The 27,768-nt window shown below is 49.2% G+C and overlaps 1 protein-coding gene across 1 annotated transcript in view; it reads left to right on the top strand.

Annotated features, from left to right (window-relative positions):
- TNS3 (tensin 3) overlaps positions 1 to 27,768 on the top strand; it is a 190,561-nt gene that overhangs the window by 135,354 nt on the left and 27,439 nt on the right. Inside the window, exon 21 of the mRNA XM_073240005.1 lies at positions 13,839 to 14,180. Coding sequence (XP_073096106.1) covers positions 13,839 to 14,180 — 342 coding nt within the window. The remainder of the gene's footprint in view (positions 1 to 13,838; positions 14,181 to 27,768) is intronic.

Genomic DNA, 27,768 nt, shown 5'->3' with positions numbered 1-27,768 from the left:
CAATAAAGTTGACAAGCCTCTAGAAAGACAGAAAAAAAGAAGGGAGACACAAATTGCTAATGTCAGGAATGCAGCAAGGCTGTCCCCCAAGACCCTGCAGAGACCAGAGGGACAAAGAAGGAAACTGTAAACAGCTGTATACACCCAGCATTTAATGATGAACACAAACTGACAACTCACCCCATGTGAAATATACAATGCAAGTATCCTACAACTGTTAAGGGAATTGAATTACTAATTTACAACCCCTCCACCACAAAATCTCCAGGCCCAGATAGTTTCACTGGAGAATTCTGATCATCAAATACTTAAAAGAAGAATTTACACTAATTCTATGCAATCCCTTCCAGGAAATGGGAGAGGGGGAAAGACTTCCCAATTAATTTAATGAAGATAGTGTTACCCTGTCACCAAGGCCAGACAAAGGAGCAACAATAAAAGAGAAAACTATAAGGCATTCTACCTTATGAACATAGAGACAAAACTCCTTAACCAAATACAAGCAACTGGATTCAGTAATACTGAAGAAATATTGACCACACCATGACCAAGTGAGATTTATTCCAGGGATGAGAGGCTGGTTCAATACTTGAAAAATTCATCAATGTAATCCAACATATTTACTGAATAAAGAAGACAAGTCACATGATTATATCAATAGATTTTTTTAAAAAGTATTGGACAAAATTTGTACCTTTTCATAACTAAAAACTCCAACAAAGTAGAATAAGAGGGAACTTCTTTAACCTAATAAGTCACATTTATAAAACCTCAACAGCTAACACCACTTATAGTCAACGTGGTAATGGAAGTTCCACAGGAGCATCATGCAAGAAAAGGAAATAGAAGACAACAAATTGGAAGGGAAGAAATAAATCGTTGCTTTTTGTAGATGTCATGATTACTACTTAGAAAACTCCAAGGAATCTATAAAAACCTCCCAGAACAAATAAGTGAATTCAGCAAGTTTGCAGGAACAAGATAAACACTCAAAAACCAATTATATTTCTGTAACTTGCAGCCATCCCATAGAAACATAAAATACAATGCCATTTATAATATGGTAAAAAAATGAAACACTAATGCTTAGACCTAAGAAAACTTACAAGATTTAAATGCTTAAAACTACACAGTGTTGTTGAAAGAAATCAAAGAATATCTAAGTGGAGAGAAATTCCATATTCATGGTTTGGAAAATTCACCTTTGTAAATATGGTGATTCCTCTCAGATTGGTATACATTTTTAACACAATTCCTATCACAGTCCTAGCATGGCTTTCTGTAGATTTATATCTATATACCTGTACTTATATCTATATCTATATATGATGATTCTAAAATTTATATGGAAAGGCAAAGGAACTAGAGTAGCTAAAATCATTTTGAAAAAGTGGGAGGAATGGATTTATCTAATTTCCAGATGTATTAGATAGCCCTGTAATCAAGACTGCATGGTGCTCATGACACGACGGACATAGAGATAAATGAAACAGGAGAGAACACCCAAAAATAGACCCAGCTAAAATACACAAATATGCCCAATTGATCTTTTGAAAATGGTGCAAAATCAAGTCAGCGAAGGTAGGCCTTTTCAACAAACAGTGCTGGCAGAATTGGGCACCCCAGTCAAAAAAATTAACATCAACCCAAATCTCACTTATACAAAAATTAAGGGGGATCACAAATTTAAATGTAAAATGTAAAACTATAAAATTTTTAGAAAGAAATACAGAAAAGCTTTGGGATCCTGGCTAGGCAAGAGCCTTAGATTAGCACCAAAAGCACAATCCATAAAAGGAAAAATTAATAAATTAGACTTCAACAAAATTGAGAGCTTCTGCAATGGAATGAACCTATTAGAAGGGTAAAAAGACAAACTACAGACTGGGAGAAGTTATTTGCACTCTAAACACTCAGTAGTAAAGAAACAAACAATCTATTTAGAAAATGTGTGGAAGACATGAGGAGGCATCTCACTAAAAAAGATGCCAGATAAGCACATGAAAAGATGTCCAACATCATTAGCCTTCAGTGAACTGGAAATTAGAACCATGATGAGATAGCACAACACACTTATCATAACAGTTAAAATAAAAAAATAGTGACAACACCAAATGCTTGTGAGGATGCGGAGAAACTAGAACTCTCATTTATTGCTGGTGGGAATGCAGAATGGGCCAGCCTCTCTGGGAAACAGTTTGGCAATTTCTTAAAGAAAGTAAACATGCGAATTCCATATGATGCAGCAGTTGCACTTCTGGATTTTCATCCCAAAGAAATAGACTTACATTCACCCAAAAAACTGTAGGCAAGTGTTTCTGGAAGCTTTATTCTTAACAGCCTCAAACTGGAAACAATCCAGATGTCCTTCAACAAGTTGAAAGTTAAGCAGACTGGGATCCTTCCACATGGTGAAACACAGCTCATGTCAACGGAAAGGAACAGCCATTGATGCGGATGATACCTGATGAGTATGCAAAACAGGCATTCTCCTGAGCTTACACAGTGTACAGTTCCATTTATATAAAATCCCTTAAATGGCAAAATTATAGAAATGGAAAACAGATTAGTGTTTTCTAGGGGTTAGGAGGGGCAAGGTGGGAGAGAAGTGGACATGGCTGTAAAGGCCATGTGAGAGACCATTGTAGGGTGGGGATATTCTGTATCTTGACTCTATCAGTGTCAACAACCTGATACAGGTTTGGAAGATATTATCATTGGAGTAAACTGGATAAAGAATGTGATGTCTTTGTGTATCTCCTGACAGCTGCATGTGCACCTACAGGGATCTCAAAATTAAAAGTTTGATTTAAATCCCACTGGGGTACATGGTGTGGGTGTGGTTGAAGCAGTGCTGGCTGGGAGTTGACAGATGAGGAAACCAGCTCCAGGGTGATATCCACATGGTGGTTTATCATGCTATTCTGTCTGTTGTGTCTGTTTGGAATTTTCCATAATGAAAACTTAAAAAGTAAAGGAATGCTTTGTGTTGATGAACCTAGATGTGGACGTTGAACACTTTCCTCACCAGGCCTTCCCAGCCCAGCCCTCCTGGAAGGGCAGTGTGTAGAGCAGGGACTGTTCCTGTGACCCACAATGGGGAGGGCCCCTGCAGATGGTGGTGGCACCAATCTGTCTTTACCTGGTGAGGAGGCCCAGGAGGTTGAAGGATGAGTAGGGCTTGGGAGGGGTCAACTAGGTGAATGGACAGGGCAGTTGGGATGGATAAATACAAGGTGCAGGCCCTGTGGCCAAGGCTCTGCAGGCCAGGACAGCTGGAGGCCAGTGTCTGCCGGGCAGTGGAGGTGTGAGGTGAGGCCAAGGACAGGGCCAGCCCCCGCTGCTCTCTGCAGCCACAGAAGGTGGTGGTGTGCCACCCCAAGCAGAGCAAGGTCATTAAAAGCTTGAGATGGGGAGGCGGCTGCTCAGATCCCCATGCTCACACATCTCTAGCTGCTGTATTCGGAACAGCACGGGGGTGGATGGTTGGATAGCTCAGCCCAAAGTGGTTTCAGAACAGGGGGGAGGAGGTGGTGCATTTTTGGGACACATGGGGAGTGTCATCCGGTGGCCTCAGGAGAATGGTTTGGGGCTGGCTGAGTTGTCTGATTCTGTCACTGTTATTATTATGGTTTCCATCATGTGCTGGCTTCTTGGTAAGCAGTTAGGGTGACACTTACCTGCATAGATTCCTCCATATGTTTTATTACATCAAACTGAACTTGGTATCGGCTTAGTCAGCATAAATCCAGTATATCAGGCATAGCCAGCAGGACAGGTGTCAAACACAGCCAGACACCAGTTAAGGTGGAAGAGACAGATTTCAGTTGGTGCCATTGCTGTCAAGGAAGAGCTGGGCTCAGCTCCAGTGCAGTAGCGACAGCTGGGAGCTCAGCTGAAGATCAAGGTGACTGTACCTGGGGCAGATGGAACTCACTGGAAGGAGCAGCAAGGGCAGGGGTGTGCTGGCCAAACTGACCTGATGGGACTTTTGCTGGACGCAGTCCAAGGGCTTAGACATCAGGGTGGGGAGGAAGTGATCAGATGCAGGTGTGGAGGATGACTTTGCAGAATCCCACCTGAGACTGGGCCCTCCGATGACAATAGCCATTGGAGGCCAAGGCCATTGACACTGAAGTTCGGTGGAGAAGGGAGAATCTGTGGCAGGATGGCCTCCTCTTGCCCTGTCTAACTGGAGTACAACCCTGAGGGAGAATCAGAAGTGGAGAAGGTCCCAAGTGGGTCGGGCTTGAGTAGCCCCACAGGGTGCCAATGTGGCTGTACCTGTATCCATGGAGCTCTTTTATTTTTACTTTTTACCTTTTTAAAAATATTTAATTATTTATTTTATTTTTTATTAAGGTATCATTGATATACAATCTTATCCTAAGGTATCACATGAACAATATCATGGTTACTACATTCTCCCCTATTATCAAGTCCCCACCACATACCCCATTACAGTCACTGTCCATCAGCATAGTAAGATGTTGCAGAGTCACTACTTGTCTTCTCTGTGCTATACTGCCTTCCCCGTGATCTCCCCCTACATTATGTGTGCTAATCATAAAGCCCATTAATCCCCTTCTCCCTCCCTTCCCAACCACCCTCCCCAGTCCCTTTCCCTTTGGTAACCACTAGTCACTTCTTGGGTCCTGTGAGTCTGATGCTATTTGGTTCCTTCAGTTTTTGCTTTGTTCTTATGCTCCACAGTTGATGAGATCATATGGTACTTGTCTTTCTCTACCTGGCATATTTCACTGAGCATAATAGTCTCTAGCTCCATCTATGTAGTTGTGATAGGATTTGTTTTCTTCTTATGGCTGAATAATATTCCATTGTGTATATGAACCACATCTTTATCCATTCATCTACTGATGGACACTTAGGTTGCTTTCATTTCTTGACTATTGTAAATAGTGCTGTGATAAATACAGAGGTGCATATGTCTTTTTGAATCTGTGATCCTGTTTTCTTAGGGTAAATTCCTAGGAGAGGAATTCCTGGGTCAAATGGTATTTCTATTTTGAGTTTTTTGAGGAAGCTCCATACTGCTTTCCACAATGGTTGAACTAATTTACATTCCCACCAGCAGTGTAGGAGGGTTCCCCTTTCTCCACAGCCTCGCCAACATTTGTTGTTGCTTGTCTTTTGGATGTTGGCCATCCTAACTGGTGTGAGATGATGTCTCATTGTGGTTTTCATTCTCATTTCTCTGATGATTAGTGATGTGGATCATCTTTTCATGTGTCTGTTGGCCATCTGAATTTCTTCTTTGCCGAAGTGTCTGTTTAAATCCTCTGCCCATTTTTTAATCGGGTTACTTGCTTTTTGGTTGTTGAGGTGCATAAGCTCTTCATATATTTTGAATGTCAACCCTTTATCAGATATGTCATTTATGAATATATTCTCCCATATTGTAGGATGCCTTTTTGTTGCTACTGATGGTGTCCTTTGCTGTACAGAAGCTTTTTAGTTTGATATAGTCCCACTTGCTCATTTTTGCTTTTGTTTCCCTTGCCCGAGGAGATAATGTTCTTGAAAAAGTTGGTCATGTTTATATTCAAGAGAGTTTTGCTGATATTATCTCCTAAGATTTTTATGGTTTCATGACTTACATTCAGGTCTTTGATCCATTTTGAGTTTACTTTTGTGTATGGAGTTAGACAGTAATGCAGGTTCATTCTCATACATGTAGCTGTCCAGTTTTGCCAACACCAGCTGTTGAAGAGGCTGTCATTTCCCCATTGTATATCCATGGCTCCTTTATCATATATTAATTGGCCATATATGTGTGGGTTTATATCTGGGCTCTCTATTCTGTTCCACTGGTCTGTGGGTCTGTTCTTGCGCCAGTACTAAACTGTTTTGATTACTGTGGCTTTGTAGTAGAGCTTGAAGTTGGGAAGCGTAATACACCCCACTTTATTCTTCCTTCTCAGGATTGCTTTGGCTATTCGGGGTTTTTTGTGGTTCCATATGAATTTGAGAACTGTTTGTCCCAGTTTGTTGAAGAATGCTATTGGTATTTTGATAGGGATTGCATTGAATCTGTAGATTGCTTTAGGCAGGATGGCCATTTTGATTCTTCCTACCCAAGAGCATGGGATGTATTTTCATTTATTAGTGTCTTCTTTAATTTCTCTCATGAGTGTCTTGTAGTTTTCGGGGTATAGTATTTCACTTCCTTGATTAGGTTTATTCCTAGGTATTTTATTCTCTTTTTTGGTGCAATTGTGAATGGAATTGTTTTCCTGATTTCTCTTTCTGCTAGTTCATTGTTAGTGTATAGGAAAGCAACAGATTTCTGTGTATTAATTTTATATCCTGCAACTTTGCTGAATTCAGATATTAGTTCTAGTAGTTTTGGGGTGGATTCTTTAGGGTTTTTTATGTACAATATCATGTCATCTGCATACAGTGACAGTTTAGCTTCTTCCTTACCAATCTGGATACCTTTTATTTCTTTGTGTTGTCTGATTGCCGTGGCAGCTTGCACTTTCATCCTTAACAGATTTTTTTCACTTGAGGTAAAATTCACACAACATAAAATTTAAAGTGAACAGTCAAATACATTCACATCAGTCCGCCCCCTTTATCTGGTTCCAGAATGCTGTCTTCACATGCTGGTGTTGCAGATGGGACTTCCAGTACTATGTTGAACCGTGGAGCTCTTTTAAATTGCAGCCCCCACTCCAGGAAAGTGAGGGATATATAAATATTTACCCTACCTTCACCTTCAATAATAAATATGAATCCAAATACTTTGAAATTCTCCCAGTGTTGTAACTGGATGAAGTGGTGGAAACTGAGGGATTGCAGACACAGGGGAGTGGACGGTGGGGTGACAGAGCAGCAGGGGGGATACCTGGCACCCTGTGCTGCACACAGGCTGAGGGTTCTGTCTGACGCAATCCACAGGCTTCATGAGGACAGAGACACCCACAGGTGTTACCTACCTGGGACCCTCATGCCTAAGCCAAGGATGGTGGCCCTCAGGCTGATCTGTCAGTTAAATGCCTTCCTGATGTGCCTACTTTATGCCCTGGGGACACATGCAGGTGGGGACACCATCCTTAGACTTCTCAGAAACTCCACATATGAGGCTGCACTACTGTGATTTATAAGAAATACTATTTGGTCTTTGCCCTCATTTCTGTCACAGAGCCCCTGAAACCCTTGGAATCCCTAAGATGAGAGTTATGAAGAGGCGACCTTTGGAGCACCTGAGGGTGGGGCTGGTTGCTAGGGAACCAATCACATGATTAGAGGGTTGAACTTTCAGTCCAACCCTGACCACCAGGGAGGGGAGGGGCTGGAGGCTGAATCAATTGCCAGTGGCCAGTGAGTTATCCATCATGTGTGTGTAGTGAAGCCAGTGAGTTATCCATCATGTGTGTGTAGTGAAGCTCCATAGAAAACAAAGGGACAGGTCTCAGAGTGCTTCCGTGTTGGAGATCTGGGAGAGATTTGGGAAGAGTGGTGCCTGGAGAGGGCAGGGCAGCTCCACCCCTCCCCCCACCTGGCCCTCTGCATCTCCTCAGTCTGGCTGTTCCTGAGTTATGTCCTTTATAATAAACCAGTGACCTAATGAGTAAACTGTTTCTCTGAGTCCTGTGCTCTGCTCTAGCTGATCAATGGAACCCGAGGAAGGGCTGCAGGAATATCTCATTTATAGGTTGGTCAGTCAAGTCCAGGTAACATCCTAGAGTTGTGTTTAGCATCTGAAGTGTGTAGGGGGACGTGGAGGGGTGTCTCGTGGGAGCAGCCCTCAAACTGTGGGCTCTGACAATGTCTCCAGGCAAATCATGTCAGAATTGAGCTGAATTGTAGGACGCCTGGCTTGTTGGTGTAGGGACCCCCTCTCTGCCAGCACACACACACACACACATTGGAATTAGGTACAAAACCTTTAGAGGCTCAGAAGGAAATGTGCTTCTTGAAAACAAAATCGTTTGCAAGAGTTTGAGTAAAGGGGCATTTTCATCTCAATCCTCATGTAGGCAAGAGAGAAAATTGTGAACAAGATGTAGCTTATCCTGCCATTGTTATGTCGTATGTAACCTTGATATTTTTTAAATAAGTGGGAAGAGAACATCAGGAAACCTTACATTTCTGATATAGCTCAGCTTGCACTTTCATCCTTAACAGATTTTTTTTCACTTGAGGTAAAATTCACGCAACATAAATTTTAAAGTGAACAGTCAAATACTTTCACATCAGTCCATCCCCTTTATCTGGTTCCAGAATGCTGTCTTCACGTGCTAGTGTTGCAGATGGGACTCGGGGGACATTTGGGGAGGGAGTTGGCTGCAGTGTAAATGAGCAGTCCTGTGAGCTGACTGGTCGCAGCCTCTCCTCAGGGGCCTGCATCCAAGCTGAGAGTGGGTGGCACTGGGCACCAGGACGCGGGACCACACGAGAGCTCTGACCCAGGGGGCCAAGGTGTCCTGAGGCTGGCAGAAGGGGCACGTGGGGTGGGGGACTCAGCCCCAGCCTGGGGGGTGCCCAGGGGCTGTTTAGGCTGTTGTGCCCCTCAGAGTTGGTCTGAAAGGGCAGAAATGCCAGAGGGGGGAGGGACAGGAGTATCAGGGCTGACATGTTGAGAGGAGAGAGCTTACTCTGAGGCAGTGTTTTACTTTTGTTTAAAAAAAAAGTTGTAGTTCTTCAAAGCTTGACGAGTTGCAAAATGCTTCTACCAGGCCTCCCCTTTCGTGCCTGTACCAGACTCATTTTTCTTTTGAAGTTTTATGAACGTTTAATGAGAATGTTTATAATAGAAATAAGAGCATGTACTGAATGTGAGCATGTGTGACATTTATAGATGTCCACGAGTCCTTTGAATTTTGCAGACCCTACAAGGCAAGTACACACATATATGTGTTTATAATGTGTCTGTTGCTTAGGCACATATGCACAGGACTATCCTGGTCTGCATGCATAAGTGACATATACTTTGCACCCCAACTTGTGCAAAAGAATGCGTGCTGGTGAGTGGTCACCCCAGAGAACTGCATTGTACCCAGCAGTCCCATATTAACAAAATGGTAAAAGAAACGTTGCTGGCTTCCAGAGATTTAAACATCCCTGGAGGGCGGGTGCTGGCCAGCACTCAGTTGGCAGTTTGCCGAGATGAAAGCATTCATTCACTTGAGTGGTATGCAGCTCAGAAAACACAAGATGTTGGCATTCTGTGCTGACACCTCATCCACAGAACTGGCGGGCTTGGAAGTGTCCCCATGTGAGCCCACCATTTCCCAGCATGATGAATGCTGGTCTTTGTTGGCTCACCCTGGGTTTAGAGAAATCTTAGTTTTTTCTAAATTTATTTAAATTGAATCATTTCATCCCCCTCTAGGTTGGGGGGACTGTTCTAGAAGTTACTCTGATGTGCTACGAGCCAGGGTTTGGTGTTGGAGCCAGCCCTGGGCTTGGTGGCAGGCATGGGGTGGAGCGTGGGGTGGGGGAGTCTCAGAGCTGCCACCATATACATCTTGCACATGTGATAGGACCTCCTCAGATATCTTCTAAACCTAAGCAAAAATAATAACAGCTGTCCTATGCGTGCTGAGGGACAGTGTCGGAGAAGTGGAGGAAGATTTTAGCTTGTGTATGTGGTAACATACCACAGATTTGCCATGAAAGAAGAGTTTCCAATTCCGAATGCACTTACTCATGAAAGCGTTTCTAAAGTCCTGTCCATTTTCAAAGTTGTGCTGTCCTGGGACTGCAGAAGTTGGGCCCGTCTTGACCCTGATGAGAGTCATAGGCCAGCTTCCTCCCATGGCGGCACGTGGCAGAGTCCTTGCCTCTCTGGCCTGGGCAGGAAGGAATGCTGTGGCTGGGCCAGCGCCCTAGAACAGGAGAGACCTGACAGGAGGAAATGTGCAGCCAGCAGTAAACCCAGAGCCTTGTCCTTGGAGGCGCTGACCTAGGGCCTCTTGCCATTGTTACCTTCCTTACAGAGGCCCCCGCATCCCAAAGATTAGGGATTGCGTGAGGGGAAAGGGTCAGACCTTGAGCCACTGAGGCGAGTGAAGATGTAAACATGCGCCTGCCTCCCTCCCCCTGTTACGGGCCGTGGCCCACCCCGTCAGAGCCTTTGTGGGGTTCACAATAGAACCTGGTACCTCCCAGATTTCGGTCCCAGCCAAACACCCCACTTAGGTAAAGAGACACAGTCTGGTTTAAATCCTATCATGTTTTAGCGTGTCATACACACATGGTCTAGCATGCTGGAGTGCGCCAAGTGTATTCATGGTCATGCCTAGATGGAGGCGTTCTCTACTTTTTGGGCACTTATTACATGCTGTGCACTTACACACGTGCATATGTAGACAAAGAGCAACTTTACAAAATGCCAAAACCAGAGAAATGAGAATTCCAGTGTGGAGAAAATGAAAAGCCTTCCCAACACTTCAGGGTACAGCTCAGTGTGGCTTTGTGGGGTGAGCTGTGTGCACCCTCAGGTCTTGGTCCGAAACCAGGCCAGATGGACAGTGTGACAGGCCACTGGGGTTTGATTTCTGAGGGGCGTGAGGTTGGGTTCCTGGGAAGTCCCAGTGTAACTGAGGACGTGGGTTCGCTATTGTTTGTTTGTAATCCCTTCTCTGCAAAAGCAGCCCAGAGCAGAGCCTCCCTGCAGTGCAGGCAGTCAGGTGCTCTCTGGGAAAGCAGGACAGGGTGTCAGACCGTGAAGAAGCTGAGTTTATTCTCCTTCATTCATGTCTCAACCGCAATAAAGAATTGAAAGGCAGAGACACGATAGTGAAGCAAAGCGAAAGTTTTATTTGAATACCCTCCAAGGGAGGAGTGAGCCGGAGTCAGGGTAGACAAAGGCCCTGAATTTTTAGAGAGGGCCTATTTATCACAGCCTAGCCAGGAGGCATTTCTTTGACAGGGTGAGGTAATTTGATTGACAGCTCTAGTTATACACCCATTTTCCTCTTGACTTACATGTCTATTTCCAAAATGCACACAGAAAAGCCCATGGGAGTGAGTGGAGGATCACAGCCCTTGCTGAAGACACATTCGGGGTCACTGGTGGCCTCCTTCCTGTGGCGCTGACCCATCACCAGTTTTCAGGAGTCACCCCCTTTCCCTGAGGCAGCCTCCATATAAGACGTCTGACACTCTCTGCTATGTCAAGTCCAAGATCCTAAGAAGAGATGTCCTGCAGACACCTAGATTGTGGGGTAGAGAACAGTCTTGGATTCACTTCACTGAGTGGATACCAGGCAGGGTGGGGCGCTGTGAGGGGACACAAAAGCCCTTAAGGACCCTTCAGGCCAGGGGGCATATTGGGCCCAGGCACTGCAAAGAGTGGGCCAGGCACTGCAAAGAGTGGGCCAGACAGAATTATGCCTTGGGAGGGTGCAGGCCCCTCTGGAGGCACAAGGAGGCAGGTGAAAGGGAGGCTGCATGCCAGCCACGTGCCCTTTCCAGACACCTAGGCCACCTGTGTGGTGTCCTTGGTCCCCACCCCCGTTCCCTGCCCTCTCATATTCCCCAGCCAGCCAAATCTTTCTGAATCCTCTTCCTCTCTTCCCCATTTCCTCTGTTCTCACCCACCTCCCTGGCTTTTTCCCTCTGCAGTCTGGCTGGCACAGCCAGCCCAGTCCTCCCCCAGCGCAGCAGTTTCTCACAGCCACACATCCCCCTGGGCACTGGTTGTGTTTGGCCTGTTGACTCCCACCTGCACTTGAATATGTTCTTGGGGGCGAGATGGGCCTGTAGAGGTCAGGGGCTGGATCGGGTCTATGGTCAGTCTCCCTCTCTTAGCCCTGGAACTCTTCGTTTTGGTCATCGTGAAGCTGTAGGCATCTGGCATAGAGAAGGTTCTGGATAAATATTCATTTTTTCTAATAAGTTAGTAAGTGAATGAGCAGGAGAGAGAAGCCTTTTACTGAGGGAAGGGCTTGGTTCCAGCTGAAGGAGGGGAGGGAGGCAAAGGGCCGCCGGCGCCTGCCAGGGAAGGTCCGTGTTGCCCACATTGTCTGCTTGTGACCCTGACTCCACTAAGCTGATGTGGATGACCTTCCAGGCGCCCTGTGAGGTGTCAGCCGGCAGGTACCCTGGTGACCCAGATCCAAGCTGCTAAAGGTCATAGCAGTTTCAAGGGACAAGTTTCTAACTTTTTATCAGCAGAATTGCTGCTGCTTGGAGCGCATCCTTGAAATTCATGGCCTCAGCTCAGCTCCTGTTGCTCTGGCCCAGCAGAGAGGGAGAGGCAAGCAGATGGTCTCCAGAAGGCTCACTGGCATGCACAGGGTCCCACCCACTGTTGCCCTGGTCAGGGAACAGTTGGACATAGCAACACAGAGGCAGAGTTTCCGAAAGCAGGGGCTACCCCAGACCCATCAGGACCATGGCGTCCAATGGGCACCAAGGGAGGACCTGTGCTGAGCCCTTCCTGGGCCTAGCAGTGTGGCCGTCGCCTTCCTCTCTGCTCAGGGAGTGATGGGCTGTGGAAAGGCCCATCCATTTGCCACTGGCTGGGCCTGCTCTGAGCCACGGTCAGGCATTTCTGACAGATGCTTTGCAGGAGCTGCTACCCTTCAAGCACATAAACAACCAGGAAGAAGTGCCTTCTCAGACCTCTGCGCAGAGGGGCCTGGAGAGCTTCCTGGCCCCTAACGTGAAGCAGTGGCCCAAGGGTTCTGGGCATGCCTGTCTCCCCTGGTGAGCTAGGGGCATGTAACTTTGAGCTTTCACCAGGTTGATGAGCAGGTCAGAGGGTCCTGCTGGTGCTGGGCAGGGGGCAGCTCAGTTCGGTGTAGCTGGCAGCATTTCTGGAAGCCTGCATGTGTGTGCTCCTGGCCCCACTGTGGTGCGCTGAAAGCCGTCTGCGCTAAGAGGAAGAAAGGAGCATCACAGGAGGGACACAGGACCTTCTCTTCAGGGCAGACTTCAGGGGAGATGGCATCAACCATAGGATCTGGTGACCTGTGAGGTAGCAGAAGGGAGGAGTGCCCACTCTGTGCTGTGTGTGGTGGGTGTCAGCTTCATGCACATCTGCCCTTGAGAGCTTCAGTCTCTGAGGCTGCAACCACAGAGCCCCTGTCCTCTGCTGCATGGACTTGTTACAGTCAGACTTCAGGCCACAGGGCATGGAGCACATACCTCCACCTGACTCAGGGGTAGTGTGCCAGGTCCTGTAAAAATGCAGGATCATTTGAAGTGGGTTTTCAAGAGTGTGTAGTTCTTCATCAGTTGGCATGGGGGTTGGGGAGGGCTTGGCCTCCTAGAGGGACAGCCATCAGTAGAGAAGAGAGAAGAAAGAGGCAGTGTTTTGAGACCTGCCAGCGCCTGTTGGAGGAGTAGGCTGCCAGCCAGGTGGAGTAGGCTGAGTTGGAAAGAGACTCTGCAAATGGAATCTGGGCACACACTGGTGTCCACTGTGGTCAGGAAGAAAACCTGCAGGGATGGAGCAGGAGGAAGTCCCTGTTGACTTGGGCAGGGATGGAGGGAAGGCTCTTGGGGCCAGTGTGGGGGACCGGGACCAGATTGGAGGGGAGCCCCTGTGTGGGGTGGGGGAGGGAAGCGGGTTTGTGCATGGGAGTAGAGAGCTGACCAGGGAGCCCTGTGGTGCTTGGAGGCTTCTCTGCTGTGAGCCTGGGATGGGGACCACGGAACTGGGGTCTGCTTTGGGGCAGGCCCAGGAAGAGCAGGCCTCCACCTCTCTGGGGGTCTTCTCCCAGGGGTCACTGGGCCCATTCGTGCGCGCTTCTTCTCCCTTGGGTGACGCTGGCCCTGGGATAAACGGAGCAGTGGAAGGTTTCAGCTGGGAATTTGCGAGAGATCAAAAGGAGGGAAGAGAAAAAAATGGGAGAAGTAATGGAAAGGCAGCAAACCGCGCGGGGAGCGAGGCGAGGCCACTGCGGTCCGTCCGGAGGCACAGACTGGGCAGGCCGCCCGCCACAGCCCGGCCGACCGGCAGCCCCGAGAATTCCTTCCTCGGACGAGCTCTCCCTGCGGCTCTGAATGGGCCTCTTCGGAGGTGGCCGCCCCCGCCCCGCCCCGGCCCCCCCGGGACGCCGGAACCCGGAGTCGCCCTGCCCCGGGGGTGGGGGGCCGCGCTCACACACTGGGCCGCAGGGGACAGCCCGCGGAGAGCCTGCCGCCCAGCCCGCCGCCTCCCCCGCCCTTCCAGGGACTGCACAGCGCCCCGTGGCGCCCAGGTAAGCGGCCCTCCCGTCCCCGTCCGGCCGCAGCCTCGGCCGCTGAGACCGGAGCCCCGCCGTGGGGGCGGGGGCCGGGCGCAGACCCGGGGGCAGCAGCGGCCGTGGCGGAGGGTGGCTCTGTACCGCGTCCCCGTCACTTGGCGACGGCCCTCAGACCCTACGGCCCGGGACGGAACGCCGCAGCCCCGCGGGAGGGCCCCTCCTCCCGGTAGAGGGCCCGGCTTTGTCTTCGCCGAGCCTCCCTGCAGCGGCGGGCGGGCGAAGCCGGCCTCCCAGCCGTGCGGCTCCGGGGCCGCTGCCTCCCAGCGCAGCACATTCTTCCGCTCAAGCCGAGAGTGCCCGCCCCGTCCCGGGGCTGTGTGGTCTGCACCCACCGGCGGCCCCCGGGGCTCCCGCGCGGCCTCCTAGGACAGGCAGTGGTTGGATTTTTCTGTTTTGTTTTTAACTAAATGCTAAAAGCAAGTGGGAGGAGGAAGGTCAGGGTCCCTAAGGGGGCGCCTTGCCTACGGCGGGAGCACGGAGCCTTCCTGAACAAGCCCGTGGCTTGAGACAGGACGCGCGGCCCTGCGGTAACCTGCTCACGGCTCGTCGCCCGAGCTTGGGACAGATGAGTGTCTGGGACCCCCAGCCGGTATCTCCGGGGTGAGCGGCGGCGTGGGTCTGGCTCCGAGGGTGCATGTCCGCCTGGGCGTGCGTGCCAGCGGATCTGCTGGTGTCGGCTTTCTGCTTACTCTGGGCTAACACGGTGCTTTAGCTGGGAAGATCTGGAAGAGGAAGATCCAAACGCTTTGTAGCGGAAAGCCTGTGCCATCACCGGAAGGACAAGCCCCTCCGTCTGTTCACCCAGCCTCTTCCAGCCTGAGGGTCTCGCGTGCTTTCCCCCTCTGCAGGGTGCGGGGTTCTCTGCCACTGAACGGAAGATAGCTTCTGCTCCACTGTTCCTGTCCTTTTCATGCAGTTTATACACAACAGTAATTTCCCACGAACTCCCTATGTCTATTGATATATTAGAAATTGTCTGGTTAGGATGATAATATTTTTCAAACTCCAATAGTGAGACTAGAGTGTTTTGATCCACTTATACCAGGAGAGAGCGATTGTCTCCCTCCACTGGCTGGTTGGGATCCCTGAGTGGTGGTCCCCAGCTGTGGGCACCTGTGCCTCCCCAACATGTGGACAGCTGAACAGCAGGTTCCTTGTCCCCTCTGAGACTAGACAGCCTTATGTTGTATTGAGGGGAAGGAGGCAGCTAGCTCCTTGAGGGCAGGGTGGTTATTACACTGAAGCACAAACTTTGCTTGGATCTCCCTGATGGGAGGCAGGGGTGTCTTGTGAAAAGCACATGGCTTTTCAGGTCAGAGATGAGGTGGCCTTCTTTGAACATGTTTCTTAACTTCATCAGTCAGAATCTGTTTTTTCATCTGGGAGATAGGGATACATTTGCACAAGGAAACCCTTTTTATGAGGATTAGGTCAGGTAATGCCTACTGTGGTTAGCACAGTGTCCGGCAGACAGCAGGCGCTCAGCAAAACACAGCTATTCTGATTTCCATTGTTCCCTTTATAAAGAAATTTGGTGTGTATGATATAACCAGGATTTTGAAACATTTTTGAGACATCTGTGTTTTAAAAGCCTGCAGCATGGGCATCATTGCTCTGGAAGCAGGATGGAAGTTGGCCATGGGTGGAGCTTGGGCTGGGTGATCGTGGAAGTTCTAGGAAGCAGTTTATGTATTAAGGACTGTTTATCCACAGCAGGCCTGGCTTTTCCCTCTCCTGCCCTTTAGTCCCTGTCCTTGTCCTGGGCTCCTGTTCCGCTTCTTCCCATACTCTAAAAAACCAGTAAATCACATCTTACAGCATAAAGCCACCCAGCCGAGTTTGAATCTGGTCAGGGTGGTGGGGAGGCAGTCTTGGTGGTGGCGGGGCTGAAGGACGTTAAGTGGCTTGTGAAACTTGGTCCTGCAGCCATCAGATGGCCCATCTGGGACTGGCTCTGCGTCCCTTGTCTGTTGGGAATTTCTCCCTGCCCACTGTGCCAAAAGCCCACCTGAGGCAGCCTGCACTCCAGGAGTCCTGCCGTGATGCAGAGGCACCTGAGTCTCAGTTTGCAGTCAGGGCTGGAGGTCCAGGACGCCCCTTTTCAGACCACTCAGTCCCACCTTCTTCTTGCTGGGATATAAGTTAACAAACACTGGATTGAGAAACCAAAGAACTGGCTCAGCTTCCAGTTCTGCCACCAAATAACAAGGTGACTTCTGGCCTGAATGGCACTGTGTCTCACATTTCATAGGTAACTAGCCTCAGGGAGAGCAGGCGGAGGGTCAGAGGAAAAGGTGGGTGGGTACCAGGTAGACTAGGCAAATGAAAGTGATGTGGGATTTTATAAACTCAGAGTGAGAGAGATCAGGGTTAGAACAGGGTGAGGACAGCTGGGCAGAGGACCCAGGAATGACAGCTCTCATTGCTGGGTGATGACCAGTGCAGATAGAGAAGCTTCTAGAATGGAGCCCCTTAACAGCAATGAGAGAATGAGAAAGAAAAGGTCACCCAACAGCAAGATTTGGTCCTGAAAGATGTGAGTCTTGGGGTTCCCTGCCATCCCTGCTGGAATGGGAAGACCATGGTTCACACAGCCAGACACCCCTGGTACTCAGCGGGCTCTGCAGAGGGCACACAGCTGTCCCCATGGCTCTGCCGCCTGCTAACTTTCTGTCATTAGCAAGGTCTTGGTCCCCTTTGTGGCAAATGTACACTTTCCTGGGGAAAATCAAGTCAGAAATAGGGTGGAAAGTAAAGGAAAGTTGGAGTAATAAGCTTCTTGCAGACTGTGTGAAATGACATTTTTTCTTTTTGTTAACATGGAAACTTAAAAATTTATTAAGAGACAACTAAAAAGCAGAGAAATTCCATGTTACTGCATGGGAAGAAAATAACGTCAAGATGTTGAATCTTCCCAACTTCCTTTACGTATTTAATACTGTTGCAGTCAAACTACCGTCAGATATTTTTCCATGAAACTTGATAAACTGATTTAAAAATTCTTGCAGTGAAGGGTCTGGAATAGCCAGGATACCACTCTAAGATAGGAGGACTTGCCACGAGGCCAGAGAATTAAGCCAGCATGAACTGGGACAGAGATAAATTGATCAATAAGGAGATGAAGGTGCAGAACATACCTGCACATGATTAGAATTGTGGGGCAAGAAAAGTGGGTGTGATCAGCAGGGGAAAGAGGGGCTGCTCCATAGACAGAGCTGCTCCATAGACAGACATGTGCAAAATGTCATCTTCATCTGCAAATGTCTTATGTTCTCTTCATTCCTGAAGGATATTTTGCTGCATGTAGAATTTGCAGCTGACAGTTCTTCTCTTTCTATGTAGTTGGGAAATCTGGTGTCGCTTCTTTTTGGCCTCTTTGGTTTCAGATGAAAAGTCTGCTGTCACTCAAATTGCTCTCCCCTCTACATAATTTGTTTTTTCTCTCAAGCTGCTTTTAAGATCTGTTTTTGTGTATAACTTTCAGAAGCTTAATCACAATGTGTGGATTTTTCTTGTTGTTTATCACTTTTGGTTTTTACTTAATTTCTTGAATCCAAAGTTTGTGTCCTTTGCCAAATTTAGGGAGTTTTGGGACATTATTTCTTTGACTTTCCTTCCATCCCCACTGTCCTCCTCTGCTGCTGGACTCCAGTCACACAAATATTGGATCTTTTGTTGTTTTTCCACAGGTCCCTGAGCTCCTGCTTATGTTATTTTCAGTTGGCTTTGTCTCTGCTGTTCACATGGGGTAAATGCTCTTAGCTCTGTCCTCAAGTTCACTGATCTCCTGTCATTTCCTCTGCTTCTGACCCCATCCAGTGAGCTTCTCACTTCTCTTATTGTATTTTTAAATTCTATAATTTCTTCTTTTTTAGGTGACTTTTATTTCCCTGCTGAGGTTTTCTGTCTTTATTTGTTTCAAGAGAATTCATGATTGTTTGTTGAAGCATTGCTCTGACGCTGCTTTAAGATCCTTGCCAGATAATGTAAACAATCTGATTCATTTGGTATTTTCAGTTATTCGTCCAAGTGACCACTTGCATCTGAGTGATTTTCCTGGTTCTGGAATGAAGAGTGGGCTCTAAATTTTGCTCTGGACTTTTCCTGATATTATGTTATGAGGCTCTGACTTTTATTTATTCTGGTCTTCATTTTTTCTCCTACCAAGGTGTAGTTTGAAGGCCACATGAATGTTTATGTTCACCTTCCCACCAGCCATGCCTATAGGCGAGGAGAAAGCATGGTGCCAGCTTGCTCTGACTTGCACCCCTGTGTTCAGTCTTTAGGCTGAGTGGGGTGGGGGCCAGCTCACCCCTGGGACCCGCTGACACCTCCCCAGTGGGAATATCCTAAGGGCTACTTCCATCTGTAAGGTGGTGATGGGTGACAGGTCAGCTTTCCACTTGGCACCTGCAGTGAAGGTGGGGTGGGGGGGGTGAAGTGGGGTTCCCATTGGTGTTTGGTTGGAATAGGACAGGTATTGCCAGAAAGGTATTCTGCCTATAGGCCACTCTTTTGTTTGGCTAGGGTTGGTCCTTTGGCTAGATAAGCAGGCTTTTCCTGGAGTGGATTTTGTCTGGGCCTGTTGATGGTTCCAGGATCTGTGAGTGGCTGTGAGGAAGTGCAATGTCCTTCTTCGCTTCCCAGGATTCCCAGGCAGCCGCATCCCTTTCCATCTGTTGGAGTCCTGCGTGCTTGTGGTCATGTGCATCCAGGGTGTGGTTGTACGAGTGAGGACCTGGGAGGCATGGCACTATGCCATGTTGGCTGGAACCACAAGTTGCCAGCCTGTTTTTAGCATTGCTAATTTAGTAAACATTCACTGCACAAACTAACTGTGTGCTGAGAAACTGTGGAAACCAAGGTGAAGTGGGGACTTTGCCAGCTGGCTGGAGAAGTAACCCACAGACACCAAAAGGTGCAGTAAGGGCACAGTAGATAAATCACAAAGTTGATGAGGAAGAGGACTTAGTGGAGAGCCTTCCATAGTCAACCCTTGTGCAGAGTGCGAAGCCTTTAGCTTGGGATGGTGTCCTTTTTCCAGGGCGGCTGGGGTTGAGGTGGGACATGGGCAGAGTTCTATAATAAAAATGCTGAAAACAAAAGAGTATCTATTGCTACCTTACCACTGAAGAATTTGCTAAGAGGCAGAAGGGAAGGTGCATTCCTAAGGCCATAGCTCCAGAAGGAAAACAGACATTTCTGGAAGACAGTCTTACTTTTCATCTCCTGGGTAAAGACAGGAGTGGTGCCTGATGGTCATCTTGTGGGCGACCATAGGGTGGAAACCCCTTGATGACCAGCTCTCCGGAGCATGCCTCACCAGTTGGCTTATGTGGGCAGGGGTGCATCAGCTCACACAGCCCCAAGGTTAGGGGCAGCACTGATCAGCTCTGGCCATGCCTTGGAGACCCGGTCCTTGGTCCCCGTCTCTTGGCTCTGCGTTCTCTGGGAGAGTTCTGCTCAGAGACGGGTTTTGTCCTTGAGGGGGCATGCCGTGCCGGCTCAGGGCACCCTGGGAATGAGAGTGGTTCTCTGGCATTCAGTCCAGGTATGTGGATTATCAGAAATGTGGCTCTGAGAACAGGGTCTTGGGGAATAGAAAGATGAAGCCACATGAAGCTATGGCCCCACCTAGACCAGCTACAGGCCGGATTGTGCAGAGCTGTGGTCAGGCTGAGGACAAGGTGCCCACCACAGGGCAGGCGCTCAACAGGCTGTCCCCCCTGCCAGCCCACCGAGGCAGTGATGTATCTGTGATGCCTCGGTGATTGGAAGCAGCCTCACCTCTGAGGAGGCCACATGCGGCCACAGTGAGGGGTACTACTGGTCACTGCACAGTTTACAGACTGCAGAAGGGCCTCTAGGGAGGGGACTGTGGATCTGATGGGAACACAGTCACCAGAAAGGGGATTTACTTACTGTATGTCTCCTCCATCCTTCAGCCTAAACCTCACCACCTACATAGGACACCCAGTTTTATGTCTCTCATGTCCAGACTTTAACTAACTATTTTATATTCTTCTCTATCTTCTTTCAGTCATAATGCTCCATTCCTGGTGTGCGTGGCTTATTTATCATTTCCCACTTTATTTTTGCCTGTTTCAATCTCAGTCCCCAGAGTTTCCCAGGAGGGCTCCATCTTGCCTCTCACAGCCTGTCAGCCCCGTTCATGGTGGCCATGTGACATCCGGCTGAGACCTTGCCTGCTGGCGCTGAGTGACTGTCTGGTTCTTGCTCCTGGCGCCCTTCTCGATGTCTTCATTTCTCGTCTGTAACACTGTAGTGGTCCCTCCCAGGGGAGCAGACAGAGTCATCCCAGGCTTCTTTCTTCCTGACTCTGGATACAGTGTGGGCACAAAGGCAGCCTCTTCAGCACGAGGTTGCCCACTGTGAACTGCTGCTTAGAAAGATGCCTGGGCTCTTTAGCTGAGGAGTCATCCTCCACTGTGAATTCTGATTTGCTGGTCTTTTTGGAAGAAGGAAATGCATTGTAAAACCAGGTCGGCTGAGTCAATTTTGGGGGAAAAATCTTTGATCCTCAGACTGTTTCCTCTTCCCCCCGACAGAGTAAAATTATCTCTTTAGTTCAGGTCCTCTGGGACAGAGGAATCCTGGGAGGGGGAACAAGGAGCAAGCATTTCAAGGATTGCCTGGTTCTGTCTCCGGATGGCCACTTGACATGAGACCATGCCTCTTGCAGAGTGAACCATTTGCTGCAGAATCTGTAGGGTGCTATCAATTAAATAGAATGTCAGTTGTGTTTGGAGCAGTTTTAATGCTTTCAAAGCTTTGCTTGAAGCCCCAGCCAAGTGCCGACTCACTGGGGGTGTCCCAGCAGCCCTGGGGGTCTCTGTATGGTCAGGGCAGGCCCTCTAATGGGGCCTTAGCCTGTGAGCAGGCTCCCAGCCCTGTGCTCCTCCTGGCATCTGTCCCAGCCTTGTCAGAACTGCCTCCCTTCAAGGCTTGGAAGGAATGATTGGGAGTGGCCTGTGGTCTCCTCAGAGCCATGCTCCGCTCCCCATGCCTGTTTGCATTTCTTGTTTCTTGTCATAGATCATGGTAGGTGCTTTTCATGTCCTGCTCAGTCAATCCTCCTGATGATCCTGGGGTAGATACAGCTTTTATTATCCTACTGTTTACAGAGAGATTCCATTGCCGCAAATCACACCCCCAGTGCCAGGGCCGAATTGTACCCCTCACGAAAAGTTATGTTGAAGCCATAGCCCCCAGGACCTTAGAAAATGACTGTGATTGGCAATAGGGTTTTTGCAGACATGATTAAGGTAAAACAAGGTTATAGGGTGGCCCTAATCCCATGTGACTGGCATTCTGATAAGAAGAGGAGATGAGGACACAGATACACAGAGGGACAGCCACATGAGGGCACGGCACCTATACACCTAGGAGAGGCCTCGGGAGGACCTTCTCTGCCACACCAAGACCTCGGACACTCAGCCCCAGGACTGGGAGGGATAATAGGTATGCATATAAGCTGCCTAGGTGTGGTACTTTGTTACAGCAGCTCCAGCTGACCCATACTCCAGTGTGTGGGAACCAGGATTCTGACCCAGGGAGGCTGGTGCAGGGAAAGGAGCAGGGCTTTGCTACAGAGCCATGGCCAGGATCCCAGGCACTGAGGTGGAGCCCCGCTGCAGTGGGCAGGCCACTGGAGCACCCTTCCAGCCCACATGTGCAAAGGCCCTGAAGCTTCCGTGGCATGTGTCCTTCGTAGCAGCATACCCTGACAGGTTCTTTTGGGGCTAGGCAAGCCTGTTAAGTACCACGCAGGTAGTAATTACTCATAATATATTGACAATTTATGTAGGGGGAGATGTCTGGTCTGCTCACATCATGAAAATTCAGCTTCAAATACTTGGCAAGGGCAAAGAGCCTCATCATGTTCCCCAGGAGGTGTAATGAGGCTGAGATTCGAGTGCATATCTAACAAGGGATTTGTGATATGCTTAAGTTCTCAGGGTGGTTGAGAAGTACTCGGTGAAGATGCGGCCTGGCTGTGGCCCTGGTTTTAGAATCTCAGCAGGGATCATCCCTCAGGAACAGACTTCTGGTTTCTGGAGTTAGGGGATACCTGACACTGGCCGCCAAGGGCCGCAGTCACTCTGTGGGCTGGGCACAGTGGGTGCAGCCCCAAGCACACCAGAGGTTCTTAGAGGTGAGGCCCTGCAAGGATGTCAGGTCCACGTCCACTAACCTCCCACAGGAAATGGGGTTTTCCAGGCATAGTGGGCAGTGTCCGAGATTAGAGGCAAGCTTTGCACCCCAGCCCGCGGTTTGGACCTGACTTTAAGTCTCTGCGGTGCAGTCGTGCTAGCGGAGAGCCCTCATCTGGATTACAGACTCTGCAGGTTCTCCCATCAGCGCTCTTCACTGGGAAAACATCTTTCTTAAAGGCCCGCAGCAAAGTCCAGCATGAATCCCAGGTCCTGTTTCTGAAGGAAAGCCAGATGCTGGGAATTCTGCCATAGGGAAGATGGTGCCGAGGCGGCTGTCCTGTGGACCAGCCCGCTTATAGGACTAGACTTACTATTTCTGGAACCCAGACTTGTAACCAGAGTCAGGGACTCAGCATTGCCATGACACAGGCCTGGCACCTGGCAGAGGCTGTGCTCCTGCCATAGCTCACCTGGGTCAATCTTGGGGTTCCTGCTATGTGGCTCTGCTCACTGCCATTGGCCCAGGACCTGCCGAGCCACTCCCCCCCTCTGCCTGGAAAACACCTTCTCTGGGTTTTCTCTTTTGGCTCAGCCCAAGGAAGGCTTCCTCAAGGGAGGTTCAAGGCCTCTTCTCTCTGGCACTGTCTCCCCTGTGGCCTGACGCCAACTGGAATCTTGTCTGCCTTGATGCCTCCTGGATGCAGGCAGCTCCGACGCAAGGATTTTGTATCACTGAGGCTACTGTTTGCTCTCTGCGGTCTGCATCTTGACTCAGACTGGCTCAGGGCCAAAGGAGGCACATAACTGTGCACGGCAGCCAAAAGGTGGGAACATTCCACGTGTCCATCCACAGATGTGGGAGAATGAAGGCCACCGCACAGTGAGATGGGACTCAGCCTTAACAAGCAAGGAGAGTCAGACACCTACTACAGGGTGGAGGAAACTTGAGGACATTGTGCTCAGTGAGATAAGCCAGATACAAAAGCACAAACCCTGTAGGACTCCACTCATGAGGTCCCTAGAGTGATCAGATTCATAGAGGCAGAGAGCGGGGTGGGGTGCCAGGGGCTGGCAAGGGTACAGAGTGTCAGTGTTTAATGGGGACAGTCTTGGTTTTGCAAGATGACCAGGTTTGTGGAGATGGGTGGTGGGGATGGCTGCCCAACACATGAATGTAACCAATGCCTTTGAGCTGTGCTCAAAGGTGGTTAGGATGCTACAGTTTAGTATGTGTGCTTCACCACAATTTTCCCAAAAAGGGAAAAGTAAGAAGGTGCAGAGGGCGGTTCTGCCCTCAGGGTGGGTGTCACGAGGCCTCATCGGCCCCCAGTTTCTCAGCCCTGGGTGGCTCCCTGGTGCCCCTGCTCTGGGCGGTCTCAGGAGTGCTCAGGACCTCCCGCCAATGCCATTCTACCTTAAAGTCTAACAGAAAAGGAGTGTGTTCTGCTGAGTGCTTGTACCAAAGCCCATTTTGTAATAATTGCATTATTGACAGGTTGCTAAGGGGCTCTGCTAGTCACTTGAGAAACTGCTCTGGCTTTGTGCATCTTAAGGGTAGAAACTACTTTGGAAACACTTCTGTGAAGAAAAAACGTTTTCACTGTTTCCACATTAGAATTCTCCCCACCACACCAACTAAATGAGGGGAAATGTGTTCTATTTCCAGCATATTTGAATCAAACCCTCTGAATAGAAATGGGACATCTTCAGACTATAAGGAAAAACAGGTCCCACTTTTAAAGACCTAAGTTATCTGCATTTTCTGGTTCTTTGTGTTATGGAATAAAAGGAAGAAAGTGGTATGATTTTTTTTTTTGAAGCAGTAGCTCCTGTTTATTGTGAACTTTACAGAAGGGTCACCAATCTGTTGACAGACAGATACCCTGGCTCCAGCGCTGATGGCGTGTTTAGCTCTGGTGAGGGAATGAGAATGCTGGATGCTTCTAGAGGAGAGAGCTGTTCCATCCTGGGGGAGCTTCCCTGGATTGCTGAAAATGGTAATCTTATGCTAGGGAGCACATTCATGTTCCATTATTTTGCCTTTGAAAAGGCAAGACCAAGAAAGCATCTGTTTGCCCATCTGCAGCCCTTCGTCATTCCTTCTGTATTTGTGCAGAGTACACAGACAGGGGTGTGGGACCTCGATTTTCATCAAGAGATGTGTGATGGCATTGCTTTTTCAGTCAGAGTTTTTCACTAGTTAGTTCTCATTGCTTCTGGCTGCCTGCCCACCTGTCCTTTGCTTTCAAGAAAATTGGTTAATGTCTTGTTGTTCATAGCAGAAGAATTAAAAGGTAACAACTCCTTTAAAAAATCTATGCTATCGAACTTCCCATACAAACTCTTGCTTTTTAAAAATATTACTTTAAATTTGGAACCAAACAGCAAGGAAGGACAGTTTTTGTCTCTGACATGTTCTATGTAAACCTCATGGTTACCATAAAGCAAAAATCTAGAGCAGAGACAAAAAACAAAAAAAAGCGTATTTCCTGCACAAATCACCATGGGAAAACACCAATTTACAAAGGCAGAGAGATAAATTTAGACCTAAACAGCCCCTAGAAGTCATCTCATTTATCCTAATGGGTGGGATTCCTAGACAAAGAGCCCGCAGTCCCAGAGGTTGAGAATGTACCCACCAGGGCACAAGCTGTGGGAGCGACCCCACTTAGACTGGGAGGCCTGTGCCCCTCCCCCCAGCCCCGGACTTCACACTTGGAAATACAGTGAAAAAGAGACCAGAGATGCGTAATGTTCCATTATTAGAAGTCTCAGGTGGAGAAGGGAACTTCCTAGTTAAGTACCTTATCCTAGGGCATCAACAGGAGGGAGGGACATCGATGATGAAAAGATGGACCACCGATAGATGATGGATAGATAATGAAGAATGTTAATGAGAGATAGGTGGTAGATATTCTCACTCAGTTCTAAGCGTTTATTACTAATATGCCTATTAGGGACCAAAGGTCAAGACTGACTTTTTAGGTAGTTCAGTGACAAACAAAACTCAAGCTTCTTTTCCCTGGGCAGGGGAGTATAACCTTGACCTCAAGTATTCGTGTACCTTTGTAAGATTTTTTTATGCAACAAGGAAGACAGGGAAATGTTAACTTTTTTGTTTTTGATGTCACACACCCTAACTGTTCTTGGGTAAGCTGTGGCTCCTCATCTAAGATCAGAGCTGCCCAGAGGTGGGCCTTGATGTCTGGGTCCACCTTCACATTGTCTGTCCTCAGCTCCCTCCACGTGAGGACTGCATGCGCTGGTGGGCAGGCCCTGGCAGACAGGGCCAGTGGCCCAGCCTGTGGCAGAGCAGCTCCCTTCCACCTCTTAGCTTCTAGCTCCGGAGGGTGTAGAGTGGGTGGCTCCCTCCCTCCTGTTAGCTTGGAGCAGAGGAGGTATAGGGGGAGGGCCGGTGGGCTTTGGAGGCAGATGAGACCCCACTGCCTCCTCATCCCCTCCTGCCATGGCTCAAATGCAAGCATGAAAAAAGCCTTCTCGAGAAGAGCCAGTGACCCTCTCTCACCCAGAAGGGTCGGAAGGGGAAGCTGAGGGGAGAAGAGTGGGCCTGGATGCCCCAAGTCCCTGGCGTACGGAGGGAGCTCTGGTTTCCAAAGGCTGCTGCAGTCTGCATCCCCCACTGGGTGTCAGCAGGTCAGCAGAAACCCGGAAGTAAATGTGAGGATGTGTTGAGGAGGCACAGAAATGCCGCCTTGCCAAGCAGGGCCCTGACCTGCACACGGCTGAAGCAGGGTCTTCGAGGCTCTGAGGCTCCCCCCATGCTGAGGACACATCCTAGAGGGGGGCCGTGGCCCCAGGAAGAAGTCTGACCAGCTGGAGCCTCCCACGTACTTGGTTTAGAACCAACATCGGGGCCGAGATGAAGGAGAGCCTGCCTGGCACACGCTCACTTGGGCAGCCTCAGAGCCAACAGCCCCATGGTGGTCACCTGCAGGCCGCCTCGTAGGCAGGAAATTGCACCTGCTCAATCATCATCACAGTGCCCCTGGGCCACCTCCAGCATCCAGAGCTAAGAAGACAGGAGCCTGACCTGCAGAACAGACAGTCAGGCCCACTGGCAGCGCCCTTTTAAAAATAACATGTGTGGTTTGCCTGTGAACAGCAAAGGTGCAAGGTGAACAAAGACAGCCACAGTGCATTCTCCTGCCCTTACTGTGTGCATGTTTCTGGAAAGGACGTGAGCCCTGGCAGAAGGCTTTGCAGGTCTGACACATGTAACCGATCAGGTGGTCAGCGTCCTCCACCATGTGGGTTCCTGTTCTTACACTCTCCCAGCAGGGACAGTAGCCAGCACCCCACTTCTTGGAGCTTGAAGGGTATGGCCTTGTTTCCCTAAAGGGGAGACATCCTAGTGGATGGATGGTGGGGTCCCCCAGCTGAGTGGTGGGTGCGTTTAGCTCCTGCATCTTAGAGTGCATGGAGGGCCTGGCTCTGCAGAGTTGTGGCCAGGAGGCCGGTGTCTACGCTCCGAGGTCCTCAGCTCCCCTTTTCTCAGATAAAGGGTTAAGTCCTGTCACTCCAGGCAGGGGCTCTTCCATTGGAGGGAACGGAACCCAGCCATGTGCTCCAGAGTTGGCGCTGGGTTACAAACAAAGCCACTTTTCCTGGGAAGTGCTGCCCTTGCTGTTTTCTGGGACAGGAAATGTCGTAACAGGACAAAACGGGATCTTACTTTCCTCCAGCCCCTTCCCCTTTGGTGAGATTCTCAGGTGACATGTGAGTGGGGCATGGGCTTCCTGAGATCTTTGCGGCTCTGGGACTTGCGGAACATGCTGCCCCTTATGGCTGCACAGCGACCATGAAGAGCAGTGGCAGCCGTGGCAGTCATCATGGGAGTCGGGGCTTCATACTGAGTTCAGCTGCTTGCGTGCCTGTTTCAATGCTCAGGCAGCATAAAGCGGGCACACTAGTCTTGGCTGATGCCTACCATTTAAATTCTAGATTTCTGTGCTCTTCCTGGGCATGGGATCCTTGGGGCCAATCAGCACCTCCACTCCCCACTCCTCAAATCCAGCCCCCAAGCTACACTTCCACATTACCTTTACTTTCAGCCATGGAGTGTTTGCTGACTCATTTATGAATTCATAGCATGAGTGACTTACAGCTCCCCCCAGTGAACAGTGAACAGTGGGGGTACTTCTGCCTGCAGAGCACAGGGCCTGTGGATGAACGGTGGCCTCCTGTTGCACCTACTCAGTCTGCCAGAATCCCATACAACTTTCCAGGCTTCCACCAAGTGCTGCTTCCTCTAGGAGGCCTTCCAGCTTCCCTCAGACAGAAATGCTTCCTCCTCCATGCCCCTCCATGTGATACTAACCCCGTCTCCTTATTCTGACAAAATGCTG

This window comes from Manis javanica, chromosome 6 (genome assembly GCF_040802235.1).
Source record: "Manis javanica isolate MJ-LG chromosome 6, MJ_LKY, whole genome shotgun sequence".
In the NCBI taxonomy this organism is placed as follows: Eukaryota; Metazoa; Chordata; class Mammalia; order Pholidota; family Manidae; genus Manis; species Manis javanica.
Note: the sequence above shows the minus strand (reverse complement) of the source record. Positions and strands in the feature narration are given on the sequence as shown.